Source organism: Typopeltis vanoorti, chromosome 7 (genome assembly GCF_054136105.1).
Source record: "Typopeltis vanoorti isolate ZY-2024b chromosome 7, IOZ_Tvanoo_1.0, whole genome shotgun sequence".
NCBI lineage: Eukaryota > Metazoa > Arthropoda > Arachnida > Uropygi > Thelyphonidae > Typopeltis > Typopeltis vanoorti.
Window position 1 is genome coordinate 44,542,717 of NC_143555.1, and position 15,919 is coordinate 44,558,635.

Sequence of the window (15,919 nt, forward strand, 5' to 3'; positions counted from 1 at the left end):
TTACATGTTCCACAGGTTCTCCATTCACAACACAGTTGACATTTTCAATGATTCTGCCTATTTTCATTGTCTTTGTCTTTTTATTGCTGACCTTCATACCATATCTATTACAACAGCTATTCAATTTAGTCAGAGAATCTTGCAGACTTGTAGCGGATTAATTTAGAAGTATAACATCATCCACATAAAGCAAAGAGCTGACATTAACATCTCCAATTTTGATATCAGGTTTAATACCGCATTCCTTCATAATGTGATCCATATAGATAATGAATAACAGAGGGGATAATGTACATCCTTGTCTCACACCAGATTTAACATTAAACCATCTTCCTGTACTTCCTTCAATTCTAACTGCTGACTTACAACTCAAATAAAGACTAAGTATTGCTTGATATAATGCCCCATTGACACCATATAACTGCAGCGTATTGAATAGCTTCTCTCTTGGCACCTTGTCATATGCCTTTTCCAAATCGACAAAACTTAAATACAGATCTTTGTTGTATTCCCATGCTTTCTCGACTATTTGTCGTACAGTGAAGATCTGATCCTGACAGCCTCTATTTGGCCAGAATCCAGCTTGTTCTTCACCAAGCTTTTCTTCCACAATTCTTCTCAATCGTTTCTCAAGTATACTTGCATAGATCTTGCCAGGAACAGTCAGTAGGGAAATACCGCTGTAATTCTCACATGCAGTTTTATTTCCATTTTTATATATGGGTACTATGAGAGCTCTACTCCAATCATCAGGAATTCGTCCCTCTGTCCTGGCTTTCTGAACTATGCAGTGCAGCCACTGTAAGACTCTTATACCACCATACTTCAGCATTTCTGGTCGAATATCATCTACTCCTGCTGCCTTTCCACATTTCAAGCCTTTGATGGCTTTTTCTACTTCAAGTATGGATATGTATTCCTGACTGCATGTCTGGTCAGTGTTTTTTTATCACTGTGCTGTCATCACTGCTTGTTTCATTTAGCAGTTTTTCAAAGTAATTACTCCATACTTCAAGGATATCGTTTTCTCCTGTTTTCATGTCACCTTTATCATCTCTAACTCCTTTTACAGCACTCTTTCCTCCATTCCTAAGCTTCTTCAACAACCTCCAGAATATTTTGCCACCTTCTTGATATTTATTTTCTATATTCTTGCCAAAGTCCTCCCATGACTTTTGTTTAGCTAGTTTTACACAGTGTTTAGCATTCTTGCATTTGTCTCTATATTCTCTAAGAGCACAAGCTGACTTATTTGACAGGAACTTTTGATATGCTTTCTTCTTTTCCTTCACTGCCTCTTTAACTTCCTGTGTCCACCAGGGAGTTCTGATTTTTTTATCCTTACAGATAACCTCACCACATGCCTCTCTGGCAGAATCAATCAATGTTTTCTTCAGAGTTTGCCACTGAATCTCCAAGGTTTGATTCCTGTTCTCAAACTCTTTCATTTTTTCTTCAATAATCTTTGTTTATTTTAGTCTACAGTTCACATCTGAGAGCTACTCAACTTTTATTCGCTTTAAAACTTTCTTACATGTTATTCTTTTCAATATGAAATTCAATTTTATCCTGCTCAAGACTAAATAGTGATCACTTCCAATTTCAAATCCTCTGTACACTCTAGTGTCCTGCACCAGGGAGAAAACATCACTATCAACAATAACATAGTCAATGAGACTTTTCTTATTCCTAGCCTCTTCTCTCCATGTGAATTTGTGCACATTTTTATGTTGGAACATGGTGTTAGTAATAACCAGTCCATGTCCTGAGCAGAAATCCAATAGATATTTGCCATTATTATTAGCTTTGCTCTTTTCTCCAAATTTTCCCAAAATATTTTTGTATGTCTCACAATCATTTCCTACTCTGCTATTTAGATCCCCAACAATGATCAACTTTTCCTTTTTCATTGTGTCAGTTGCTTTTTCTAAAGCCTCAAAAAATTCCTCCACTTCTACCTTAGTAGAACCTTCTGTGGGACCATAGACACAAATAAGTCTCATTGTCCAGTTCTCCATTCTCATATTTGCCCACATTACTCTACTTGAGACTGACTGCCATTCAAGAAGATTAGCCTCGTATTTTGTGTTGAATACTATGGCTACTCCTTCTTTTCCTTGATTGTCATTGCCTGAATATAACATTTTGTATTTATTGCTCAGAAAGATCTCACCAGTTTTGGTCTTTTTTGTTTCAGTCACCCCTATTATGTCGATCTGGTACTTATCTAATTCCTCAGCTAGCTCCATTTCTTTGCCATTCAGGCTTCTTATGTTGATAGTACCGATCTTTACCTCTGGTGATGTTGAGTTGTGGTTTGTTTTCAGATTTGTTCCAGTAGCTGACTTTTCGCTGTTCGCCCTGGTTCCCTGGCGAAAACAACGGGGGCCTTGTTTAACCGAGCGACGCCCCAGCCGGCATGAAATTTTGTCATGTTGTACCATCATTTTTTATTTTGGTTTAACCAATAAGAATACAATTTGGTCGGCTAAATTCCAAATTGCCAGCCCATCCTCATTCATTCAGTATCAAAGTAGATACCCAACAGAGTGCACCACGAGAGGGTGAGGATTGGACATTAGGTCAGAAGCCCTGGTCGGTTCTCTGCATTCCTTTAAATTAGCAATTTTCGCCCTTGATACTAAAAAGGTTTCCCACCCCTGGTGTAGATGATGGTTGTTGCAGTTCGCTGTAGTTAGTGGATTGATTGGTGGAGATGGAGAGTTGTGAAGTAGGTGCCCTCCCTTGATGAGTCTTTGGACTCCTTGGAGGTGTCACATAATAATAATACCTGAAGAGAAAAATGAATCCCTAGTGTGGAAGAACCTTCAAAAAGACAAATAATTCATGAGTGAACTTCACTACAAATTCTTTGCCAGAAATAGTAGCTCAAAAAGAACTTACCATTATGTAATGGTTTTAGAATGAAAGAATGTAAAACTGCACTAAAACACCATAAGAATGAGAAAGCAACTGTATCGGATGGTATAACAGCAGAGACTACTAAACATGGAGGAAAAGAGCTTTGGAAACAACTGTTAAATATCTGAAATACAGCTCTAGCCACATCCAACATTCCATATTACAATGATGAGGACTAATAATACCAATAACCAAAAACAGGCAATCTGAACAACCCAGAAAATTAGAGGAATCACTACTTCCTACTACGTTTAAAATCTATAACAGGATGCTTCTAAACTGAAATGAACCACATGTTAACACCTCTTCTACTCTAAAATCAAGTAGGTTTCTTGAAAAACAGTACTGTTTAACACATCCACTGCTTCAGGAGGTTGCTAGAAGAAGAGATTAAACCTTAATTAAACTTCATAGATTTCTCAAACGCACTCAATTGAATCAATAGACAAAGGATACAGAAAATTCCCAGTTATTATGGAATACCCTTGAATATAATCAACCCAATAGTAGAACCATACCAGAATTATCATGCCAAACTAATGGTTAATAGAGAGAGCTTTCCTATTTCCACTGGAGTTCTTCAGGAAGACTTTCTAGCATCATATTTTTTTATTATTATCCTTGATTATGTATTCAGACTCACAGAAAATGGTTATGGGAAACACTCAATGATTCAGCAGGGCAAACCTCCATAAGCAGTCTCTGTTTTGCAGATGATTTTTACTGATTGACTAACATTCAGACTGCCTAAAACCACTTAGACAATTTATGCAAAAATGCAGCACTGATGGGGTTTGGCAGTCAACAGCAGGACTATATAAAGTCCTTGGGACTTTATACAGAAGGAAATATTAAGCTAAATGACATTATTAAAGAAGATGATTTTCAATACCTTAGTTCCTACATTGATACTCTAACAGACAGTGAAAACAAAGCAGAAAGCTTTTCATTTCCAAACAAGTCAAACTAATATCTGGAAATCAAATCTCGTTATCACAAAGACCAAAATTCATCTGTACCAAACCATCAGTCAAGCCATATTTACATATGGTTCCCACACCTAGACCATCATCATTACTGAACAAGCAGTTAATATCAACAATAGTTTTGGGACAACATGCCTTCAAACAATACTAGAATATACATGGCAAGATCATATTCTTAATACTATCATTCTTGAAGAAAGCCAGCAAACAGAAACAATTCAAAATAGTCAACTACGATGGTTGGGACACAAACCTAGACATCCACCTTCAATTACATTCAGTGCCCTTGCTGCTGTCTACAGCCGACTAATGGACAGAAAGGAAGACCAAGAAAACCGTTTTGGCAATACATAAGAAAACTACTTTTTGAAGATAAGGCTCATTGAACCATCTGAGATTTACCATTTGTCACAAAACAAAGCAAGTGGGATTACTTTCATCAAACAGACTATCTCCACAAGTTTTGTTATATGAATATTCCTGTATATATTTCTCTATTCATACATGAATAAATGATGATCATGATGATTCTTTATGAGCACATAGCAACTTATTTCCCAAGAGAGTTCAATATGATTTCATCTTTTGTAAGACTAACTTTTTGAATTTACAATGGAGTTTTCATTTTCTGTCCTTGTAAATAATTTTACTACATTGCTTCCCTGAATGTGTCACTTGTTTTATTTATATTTTAGGGTTAGGCTTTTTGCTTTTCAATGTGATACTCATTTTTGTTCTATTCAAAAACAAGATGATTACTTCCTATTTCCAATTCCCTGTAATCTCATCATCAAATTCCTGACATTTACCGTTAAGGGGTGTACAGGATATGATAGTACTACATGAAAAATTTACATCATTACTAACTTCCCATCTAAAATTTTCTGCCAAATCAATCTGTTACCTGGAATCAATCAAGGATCCAACACTCAGATCTTATATTTCTATCTTCTAAGGCGCTTTTTACCGTATCAATCTACTTATTCTATCTTGGTCTTCCTCTGGGTCTTTTTCTTGCAAACCTGGCAGAGAACACTTGTTTTGTTAATTTTTCTGAGATTAGATCTGCTAACACATTCCTGGATGCTAACAATATCAAGTTCTAGAATAGAAAGGGGGGGAGGGATGGTAAATCCCATTTTATTTTATAGCCAGGTACGAAACTCGGAATGAAATCCATAGTTTCATGCCAAAAAAACTATCGGCAGGTCCAAGTGTAAATGATCACTTGGGTAGTACAACACCAGGGAACTCCATGCAAAGGTGGAGCAAGCTCCGTCACTAACTTTAATATTCTTTCATAATGTAAAACCCAGCTCCTAAGAGAAGTATATTCTCGTAGATAGGCTTATACGTTGGTTATGCATTTCTAAATAACTTAGGGAATTGAAACAACGTAGATCCGAATATAAATTAAATAATACTTTAATAGATATCTCCGATATTTCGGCAATGTCTCATTGCCATTTTCTATAGGAACTTACAAAAGGCAGGAGCACAACAAGCTCTAACAATATAGTAACTGGAAATGAAGATATGAAGCTATCTTTCTCCTAGAAGTCCTGATGGTGCCCTCTGGTGGGCTAAGTAGGCATTCTTGGCCGTTGGGCTGAAGGTCTGCTGATGTATGCCTCCCAAATCTGGGGCAGTCGCATACAACCAAATTTGTTGAGGTTTGGAGAGTTTCTTAGGGCAGAGGCTGATTCCACAAATAATCTTTCGAATTTATATTTGCTCCGGTGTATTATTTTTGCTTTCTTCCACCGTATTCTGTGGCGAGTATCCAGAGCATGGTCTGCAAGACCAGAATGGCTATATTTGTAAATCCGGATGTAGTCCTTGTGTTCAGAAATTCTGATATTCGCTGTCCTGCCTGTTTGGCCAAAGTACGACAGTTTACAACTGCAAGGGACCTGGTATACACCAGGTAGGTCTAGGGGAAGTGGTTGGTCTTTGGTAGAGCGGATAAGGGATGCCAATTTTCTGTAAGGCCTGTAACAGGAGTTGAGGTCATGTTTTTTTAGAATTTTGGTAATTTTTTCCGAGGTGCCTCGGATGTAGGGAATGATGATGGATTTAGAGTAATCTTTTTTGTGGAGGGGGGGAGGAGGGGGGCTGTGGTTTGTAGGTTTTAATATTTTTTGGATTTTTGGGGGGGGGGGGGGGGGTAGCCATTGGCTGAGAAAATGTTTAAGATGTGATTTAGTTCAGTGTTAAGGGCTATGTCGTTAGAACAGATTAGTTTAGCCCTGTTGTATAGTGTTTTTACCACTCCATATTGTTGTGAGGGGGGGGGGTGAGATTGTTGGTGGATGTATCTGCCTGTATGGGTGGGTTTTCTGTAAACTGAGAAAACCAAAGTTCCATCAGGTTGGCGGGTAACTAGTGTGTCTAGGAAGGGGAGGCAGTTGTTTTCCTCTTTTTCCAGGGTGAACTTGATTCTGGCGTGTTGGTTGTTTAAGTGTGTGAGGAAGGAGAGGAGTGTTTCACAGCCATGTGGCCAAATAGCGAACACATCATCAACGTAGCGAAGCCATATGGTTGGTTTTTGTGGGGCAGAGGCTAAGGCTTTTTCCTCAAAGGTCTCCATAAAGAAATTGGCTAAGGGTGGGGAGAGTGGTGAGCCCATGGCTGTCCCCTCTATTTGTTTGTAGAATTTTCCCTGCCAAACGAAATAGCCTGAGTTCATTGTGAACTGAAATAGGGCTGAGATATCGGGAGAAAATTTAGCTTGGATTAGCTCTAAAGTTTCTTTGAGTGGGACATTGGTGAATAAGGAGGAGACGTCGAAGCTGACCATTATGTCATTATGTTGGAGTGTAAGGTTTTCTATGCTGGCTTTGAAGTGGGCTGAGTTTTTTATGTGTGATGGTGTGTTGCCAGTATAGTGTGTGAGCTCTTTGGCTAAATATTTAGCTAGTTTGTATGTGGGGGAATCAATGCCATCCACTATGGGACGTAATGGCACATTTTCTTTATGTATTTTTGGGAGTCCGTAAAAAATCCAAAAAATATTAAAACCTACAAACCACAGCCCCCCTCCTCCCCCCCTCCACAAAAAAGATTACTCTAAATCCATCATCATTCCCTACATCCGAGGCACCTCGGAAAAAATTACCAAAATTCTAAAAAAACATGACCTCAACTCCTGTTACAGGCCTTACAGAAAATTGGCATCCCTTATCCGCTCTACCAAAGACCAACCACTTCCCCTAGACCTACCTGGTGTATACCAGGTCCCTTGCAGTTGTAAACTGTCGTACTTTGGCCAAACAGGCAGGACAGCGAATATCAGAATTTCTGAACACAACGACTACATCCGGTTTTACAAATATAGCCATTCTGGTCTTGCAGACCATGCTCTGGATACTCGCCACAGAATACGGTGGAAGAAAGCAAAAATAATACACCGGAGCAAATATAAATTCGAAAGATTATTTGTGGAATCAGCCTCTGCCCTAAGAAACTCTCCAAACCTCAACAAATTTGGTTGCATGCGACTGCCCCAGATTTGGGAGGCATACATCAGCAGACCTTCAGCCCAACGGCCAAGAATGCCTACTTAGCCCACCAGAGGGCACCATCAGGACTTCTAGGAGAAAGATAGCTTCATATCTTCATTTCCAGTTACTATATTGTTAGAGCTTGTTGTGCTCCTGCCTTTTGTAAGTTCCTATAGAAAATGGCAATGAGACATTGCCGAAATATCGGAGATATCTATTAAAGTATTATTTAATTTATATTCGGATCTACGTTGTTTCAATTCCCTAAGTTATTTAGAAAAGAGAAGTATATATATATATATATATATATATATTGTTATTGGGGGGTGCTTAAGGGTCAAAGCTGTATAACTGAGAGGAGACCTCCACATAGCCTTTAAAGGAATGCGGAGAACCGACCAGGGCTTCTGACCTAATGTCCAATCCTCACCTTCTCGTGGTGCACCCTGTTGGGTATCTACTTTGATACTGAACGAACGAGGATGGGCTGGCAATTTGGGATTTAGCCGACCAAATTGTATTCTTATTGGTTAAACCAAAATAAAAAATGATGGTACAACATGACAAAATTTCATGCCGGCTGGGGCGTCGCCCGGTTAAACAAGGCCCCCGTTGTTTTCACCAGGGAACCAGGGCGAACAGCGAAAAGTCAGCTACTGGAACAAATCTGAAAACAAACCCCAACTCAACATCACCAGAGTTAAAGATCGGTACTATCAATGTAAGAAGCCTGAATGGCAAAGAAATGGAGCTAGCTGAGGAATTAGATAAGTACCAGATCGACATAATAGGGGTGACTGAAACAAAAAAGACCAAAACTGGTGAGATCTTTCTGAGCAATAAGTACAAAATGTTATATTCAGGCAATAACAATCAAGGAAAAGAAGGAGTAGCCATAGTATTCAACACAAAATACGAGGCTAATCTTCTTGAATGGCAGTCAGTCTCAAGTAGAGTAATGTGGGCAAATATGAGAATGGGGAACTGGACAATGAGACTTATTTGTGCCTATGGTCCCACAGAAGGTTCTACTAAGGTAGAAGTGGAGGAATTTTTTGAGGCTTTAGAAAAAGCAACTGACACAATGAAAAAGGAAAAGTTGGTCCTTGTTGGGGATCTAAATAGTAGAGTAGGAAATGATTGTGAGACATACAAAAATATTTTGGGAAAATTTGGAGAAAAGAGCAAAGCTAATAATAATGGCAAATATCTGTTGGATTTCTGCTCAGGACATGGACTGGTTATTACTAACACCATGTTCCAACATAAAAATGTGCACAAATTCACATGGAGAGAAGAGGCTAGGAATAAGAAAAGTCTCATTGACTATGTTATTGTTGATAGTGATGTTTTCTCCCTGGTGCAGGACACCAGAGTGTACAGAGGATTTGAAATTGGAAGTGATCACTATTTAGTCTTGAGCAGGATAAAATTGAATTTCATATTGAAAAGAATAACATGTAAGAAAGTTTTAAAGCGAATAAAAGTTGAGCAGCTCTCAGATGTAAACTGTAGACTAAAATACAGAAATATTATTGAAAAGAAAATGAAAGAGTTTGAGAACAGGAATCAAGCCTTGGAGATTCAGTGGCAAACTCTGAAGGAAACATTGATTGTTTCTGCCAGAGAGGCATGTGGTGAAGTTGTGTGCAAAGATAAAAAAAATCAGAACTCCCTGGTGGACACAGGAAGTTAAAGAGGCAGTGAAAGAAAAGAAGAAAGCATATCAAAAGTTCCTGGCAAATAAGTCAGCTTTTACTCTTACAGAATACAGAGACAAATGTAAGAAAGCTAAACAGTGTGTAAAACTAGCTAAACAAAAGTCATGGGAGGACTTTGGCAAGAATATAGAAAATAAATATCAAGAAGGTGGCAAAATATTCTGGAGGTTGTTGAAGAAGCTTAGGAATGGAGGAAAGAGTGCTGTAAAAGGAATTAGAGATGATAAAGGTGAAATGAAAACAGGAGAAAAAGATATCCTTGAAGTATGGAGTAATTACTTTGAAAAACTGCTAAATGAAACAAGCAGTGATGACAGCACAGTGATAAAAAACACTGACCAGGCATGCAGTCAGGAATACATATCCATACTTGAAGTAGAAAAAGCCATCAAAGGTTTGAAATGTGGAAAGGCAGCAGGAGTAGATGATATTCGACCAGAAATGCTGAAGTATGGTGGTATAAGAGTCTTACAGTGGCTGCACTGCATAGTTCAGAAAGCCTGGACAGAGGGACGAATTCCCGATGATTGGAGTAGAGCTCTCATAGTACCCATATATAAAAAGGGAAATAAAACTGAATGTGAGAATTACAGAGGTATTTCCCTACTGAGTGTTCCTGGCAAGATCTATGCAAGTATACTTGAGAAACGGTTGAGAAGAATTGTGGAAGAAAAGCTTGGTGAAGAACAAGCTGGATTCAGGCCAAATAGAGGCTGTCAGGATCAGATCTTCACTTTACGACAAATAGTCGAGAAAGCATGGGAATATAACAAAGATCTGTATTTAAGTTTTGTCGATTTGGAAAAGGCATATGACAAGGTGCCAAGAGAGAAGCTATTCAATACGCTGCAGTTATATGGTGTCAATGGGGCATTATATCAAGCAATACTTAGTCTTTATTTGAGTTGTGAGTCAGCAGTTAGAATTGAAGGAAGTACAGGAAGATGGTTTAATGTTAAATCTGGTGTGAGACAAGGATGTACATTATCCCCTCTGTTATTCATTATCTATATGGATCACATTATGAAGGAATGTGGTATTAAACCTGATATCAAAATTGGAGATGTTAATGTCAGCTCTTTGCTTTATGCGGATGATGTTATACTTCTAAATAAATCCGCTACAAGTCTGCAAGATTCTCTGACTAAATTGAATAGCTGTTGTAATAGATATGGTATGAAAGTCAGCAATAAAAAGACAAAGACAATGAAAATAGGCAGAATCATTGAAAATGTCAACTGTGTTGTGAATGGAGAACCTGTGGAACAAGTAAAACATTTCAGCTATTTAGGCACGATTTTTACTGAAGATGGTAAACTAAATATAGAAATAGACAACAGAATCAGCAAAGCTGGTATCGTGGGAAGTCAATTGAATAAATTCATATGGAATAAGAAAGAAATTAGTCGGAACACTAAATTAGCTGTATACAAGACTGTGTTCAAACCAGTTTTAACTTATGGATCTGAGAGCTGGGTCAGAAGTAAAACACTTGACCAAAGACTAGAGACCGCAGATATGAGAGTCCTGAGAAAGATTAGAGGCGTGAACAGATGGCATCAATGGCACTATCATGTTAAAAATGAGGATATTAGGAAAGAACTTGGCATTGTCAGTATCCAGGAATGCGTTAGCAGAGCTAATCTCAGATGGTATGGTCACTTAAATAGAATGGGAGAGGAAAGATTAGCAAAACAAGTGTTCTCTGCCAGGTTGGCAGGAAAACGACCCAGAGGAAGACCAAGATATAGGTGGATTGATATGGTACAAAGTGCCTTAGACGATAGAAATATAAGATCTGATAATGTTGGAGTCTTGACAAGTAACAGACTGATTTGGAGGAAAATTGTAGATAGGAAGTTAGTAATGATGTAATTTTTTCATGTAGTACTGTCATATCCTGTACACCCCTTGAGGGTACATGGCAGGAATTTGATGATGATGATGATGATATATATTGTTTTACATTATGAGAAGAGGTCACTACCAAGACCGGTTTCAACCTTTTTTGAGGTCTCATCAGTGATTAGGTAGACCTGGAATATCAAGGTTTTAAGTGAACACGAACTTACATACCTCTACTATCGAATTGCTAAAGTGGTGTACTCCTATATTGTTAATTATTGTTAATTAACAAGATAATAAACTGAAAGGCTATTTTACCGGCGAACTTGTTAATAAAAAAGGGGGATGGTAAATCCCGTTTTATTTTATAGCCGGGTACGAAACTTGGATTGAAATCCATAGAGTTTCATGCTGAAAAAACTATCGGCGGGTCCAAGTGTAAATGATCACTTGGGTAGTACAACACCAGGGCAACTCCACGCAAAGGTGGAAATAGCCTTTCGATTTATTATCTTAGTAATTAACAATAATTAGCCATATAGGAGTGCACCACTTTGGCAATTCAATAGTAGAGGTATGTAAGTTCATGTTCACTTAAAACCTTGATATTCCAGGTCTACCTATTCACTGATGAGACCTCAAAAAAGGTTGAAACCGGTATGGGTAGTGACCTCTTCTCATAATGTAAAACAATATATATATTCATTTCTTAGGAGCTGGGTTTTACATTATGAAAGAATATTAAAGTTAGTGACGGATCTTGCTCCAACTTTGCATGGAGTTGCCCTGGTGTTGTACTACCCAAGTGATCATTTACACTTGGATCCGCCGATAGTTTTTTCGGCATGAAACTCTACAGATTTCGATCCGTGTTTCGTACCTGGCTATAAAATAAAACGGGATTTACCATCCCCCCTTTCTATTAACAAGTTCGCTGGTAAAATAGCCTTTCGGTTTATTATCTTAGTAATATCAAGTTCTTCCCTAATATTCTCATTTTTAAATATGATATTGCCATTGATGCCATGGTCCATGCGGTTAGCCTAGTGGCTTTGCGCTTCACAACCGTATGCCTGGGGAAGGAGTGTCCCAGGTTCGATTCTCGTCGAAGACATGAGGAACTTGAGGATCTTCCTCAGGCATAGCCAAGTTAACTGGTCTTGGGCACAGACAGCAGGGTTTTTTCCACCAGTTTATCTGGCGTTTTTTATCCCACAAACAGGCAAACCGGCCCCGTGAACATACACTTCTACAGCCAACAATATATCCCCCCCACCCCACCCCAGCGGCAGACTAGGCGACAGGTCAGTTGGGAGTGGTACTAACACGTAGTCGCATCTAAGTAACATGCGGACTCTGAATAGGAAGCGAGAATAACGCGTAGTGAAAGAAGAAGATTGCCATTGATGCCATCTGTTCACACCCCTAATCTTTCTCAGGACTCTCATATCTACAGTCTCTAGTCTTTGGTCAAGAGTTTTTACTTCTGACCCAGCTCTCAGATCCATAAGTTAAAATTGGTTTAAACACTTGTCTTGTATACAGCTAATTTAGTGTTTTGATTAATTAATTTCTCTCTTATTTCATATGAATTTATTCAGTTGACTTCCTACTATACCAGCTTTGTTGATTCTATTGTCTATTTCCATATTTAATTTACCATCTTCACTAAAACTCGTGCCTAAGTAGCTGAAATGTTTTACTTGTTCTATAGGTTCTCCATTCACAATGTAGTTGATATTTTCAATGCTTCTGCATATTTTGTGTGTCTTTGTCTTGTAATTGCTGACCTTCATACCATATCTATTACAAGACAAAGATTTATTTAGAAGTATAAAATCATCTGCATAAAGCAAAGAGCTGAGATTAACATCTCCAATTTTGATATCAGCTTTAATACCACTTTCCTTCATAATGTGATCCTTATAGATAATGAATAACAGAGGGGATAATGTACATCCTTATCTGACACCAGATTTAACATTAAACCACCTTTTTGCACTTCCTTTAATTCTAACAGCTGACTTACAACTCAAATAAAGACAAAGTAATGCTTGACATAATGCCCCATTGACACCATATAATCGTAGAGTTGCAAATAGCTTCTCTCTTGGCACCCTGTCATATGGCTTTTCCAGATCTACAAAACTTAAATACAGATCTTTGTTATATTCCCATGACTTCTCAACTATTTGTCATAAGGTGAAAATTTGATCCCGACAGTCTCTATTTGACCTGAATCCAGCTTGTTCTTCACCAAGTTTTTCTTCCACAATCCTTCTCAACTGTTTCTCAGGTATACTGGCATAAATCTTACCAGGAACACTCAGTAGAAAAGATACATCTGTAATTCTCACAATTAGTTTTATTTCTCTTTTTATGTATGAGTACTATGAGAGCTCTACTCCAATCATCCTGAATTCGTCCTTCTGTCCAGGCCCTCTGAACTATGCAGTGCAGCTACTGTAAAACTTTTATACCTCCATACTTGAGCATTTCTGGTCGAATATCATCTACTCCAGCTGCCTTTCCACATTTCAGACTTTTGATGACTTTTTCTACTTCAAGTATGGATATGTATTCCTGATTGCATGCCTGGTCAGTGTTTTTTTTTTATTAACGTGCTATGATAAAACATCGCTGCTAGTTTCATTTAGCAATTTTTTGAAGTAATTACTCCATACTTCAAGGATATCTTTTTCTCTAGTTTTCATATCACCTTTGTCATCTCTAATTCCTTTTACAGCACTCTTTCCTCCATTCTTAAGCTTCTTCAACAACCTCCAGAATATTTTGCCACCTTCTTGATATTTATTTTCTATATTCTTGCCAAAGTCCTCCCATGACTTTTGTTTAGCTAGTTTTACACAGTGTTTAGCTATCTTATATTTGTCTCTGTATTCTCTAAGAGCACAAGCTGACTTATTTGCCAGGAACTTTTGATGTGTTCTTCTTTTCCTTCACTGCCTCTTTAACATCCTGTGTCCACCATGGAGTTCTGATTTTTCAATCCTTGCAGACAACCTCACCACATGCCTCTGTGGCAGAATCAATCCATGTTTTCTTCAGAGCTTGCCATTGAATCTCCAAGGTTTGATTCCTGTTCTCGAACTCTTTCATTTTTCCTGAGAGCTTCTCAACTTTTATTCGCTTTAAAACTTTCTTACATGTTCTTGTTTTCAATATGAAATTCAATTTTATCCTGCTCAAGACTAAATGGTTATCACTTCCAATTTCAAATCCTCTGTACACTCTAGTGTCCTGCACCGTGAAATCTCTTGCATATGATAATCTGAAGATGTCACTATTAATAATAATCAATAAGAATTGAAATCTTGTATATGTTCTTAACATATGAATTTCTGCACACTTTTGTATATTAGAACTAGTGTTAGTAAAGACTAGACCACATCCTGAGCAGAAACCCAGAGCCCTACCTTCTTTCTCGTAATTACTGTCTCCTTGAATGATACTTGAAAAAAACCAGTATTTGTTCATATCAGCACACAAACTTATTCACAAATGCTTATACTGAGAAACATCTTATTAATATTAATAAGATAATAATATTATATTATCATTTAATTAAATAATATTAAAAATATTGTGAACAAGAGTAGTTTTAATATAATTTAAAAGACTATTTTGATTTTAATGTTAATAAAACACTGATTAAAAAAAAAAAAAAATCCAATCAGTAATACCTGAAAGTATTGCTGAATAATGGCAATTTAAACTTTTGAATAAAATTTATTTTGCTCAACTAATGAAAATGCTACCTTACTTTTGTCTTGCCATAGCTAATTCATAACCAGTCCTTCTCCTACTTTTTTCTCTCTCAATGGCTTCCTTTTTTTCATTTTCTTCCCGTTCTGCTCTTCTTTGCTTTATCCTTTCTTCTAACCTGTTAAAGAAAAAAAAAATTTAAAAACTGTTAACCTGTTATACATTACAAAATTCAGAATTTAAAGTGATGGAGAGCACTTTAAATACTGAATATCATCTTTAATATAGATATTTAAATACACAAAATATAATGCTTTCCTCTCTATTTTACATATCTTCATGTTTAAGATGAATGTATTTGCATCAATTTGTTTCATCATGATGAAAAGTTAACTTTTTATATATTTTTTGGTAATGGGGGTAGATATCTTTTGCTTCATATGAAACGGAGAGCATTTATAAGGACACTTCAAATGAAGGACAAAGCTGGTCTTTTATTATTATTATTATTTTATTATTATTATTATTACGGGCAACTCCAGGGAGTCATTAGACTCATCGAGGGAGGCCCCAAATCATTTTCATCACAACTATTCGACATTCATACAGTATCTATCATACCTCGCCTTAAACTCATTCACTGTCACAGCATCCACCACAGACTCAGGGAGTGCATTCCACTCATTCACTACTCTAAAAGTAAAGAACCCAGCTCTAACACCTTTACTAACCACACTTTTGCCCAGTTTCCATGGATGTCCCCTAGTCCTCCCACAACCAGCCCTGTTCTCAAAAATATCTTCTGAATTAATTTTATAGAAACCCTTCAGTAATTTGAATGTCTCAATCATATCTCCCCTCCTCCGCCTATCAACCAATTTTTGCAACCCACAAATCCTCAACCTGTTCTCATACGGTTCATTCCACAGACCTGCTATCATCTTGGTCACTCGCCTCTGGATCCTCTCCACCTCCTCCCCATCAAGAAGAAACCTAGGTGACCAAATCTGAGCACAGTAGTCGAGATGAGGTCTTATCAAGGCTCGATACAGAGGAACAATAACCTGCTTGTCTCTGCTTGTCAACGTATTCTTCAGCAACCAAGTGATTTGATGAGCTGATTTGGCCACTTTTGCAATGTGTCCCCTAAATTTCAATTCCTTATCCACCAACACTCCTAAATCTCGTGCCTCATCAATTTCCTGGAGCACGGTTC

The 15,919-nt window shown here is 37.6% G+C and overlaps 1 protein-coding gene across 2 annotated transcripts in view; it reads right to left on the bottom strand.

The window, feature by feature from the left end:
• The window catches only part of LOC150104640 (UBX domain-containing protein 1), a 201,498-nt gene that overhangs the window by 79,210 nt on the left and 106,369 nt on the right, over positions 1 to 15,919 (bottom strand). For both annotated transcript variants that reach the window (XM_090395236.1, XM_090395237.1), the window contains one exon: positions 14,762 to 14,881. In XM_090395236.1, the coding sequence (XP_090251362.1) occupies positions 14,762 to 14,881 (120 nt within the window). The remainder of the gene's footprint in view (positions 1 to 14,761; positions 14,882 to 15,919) is intronic.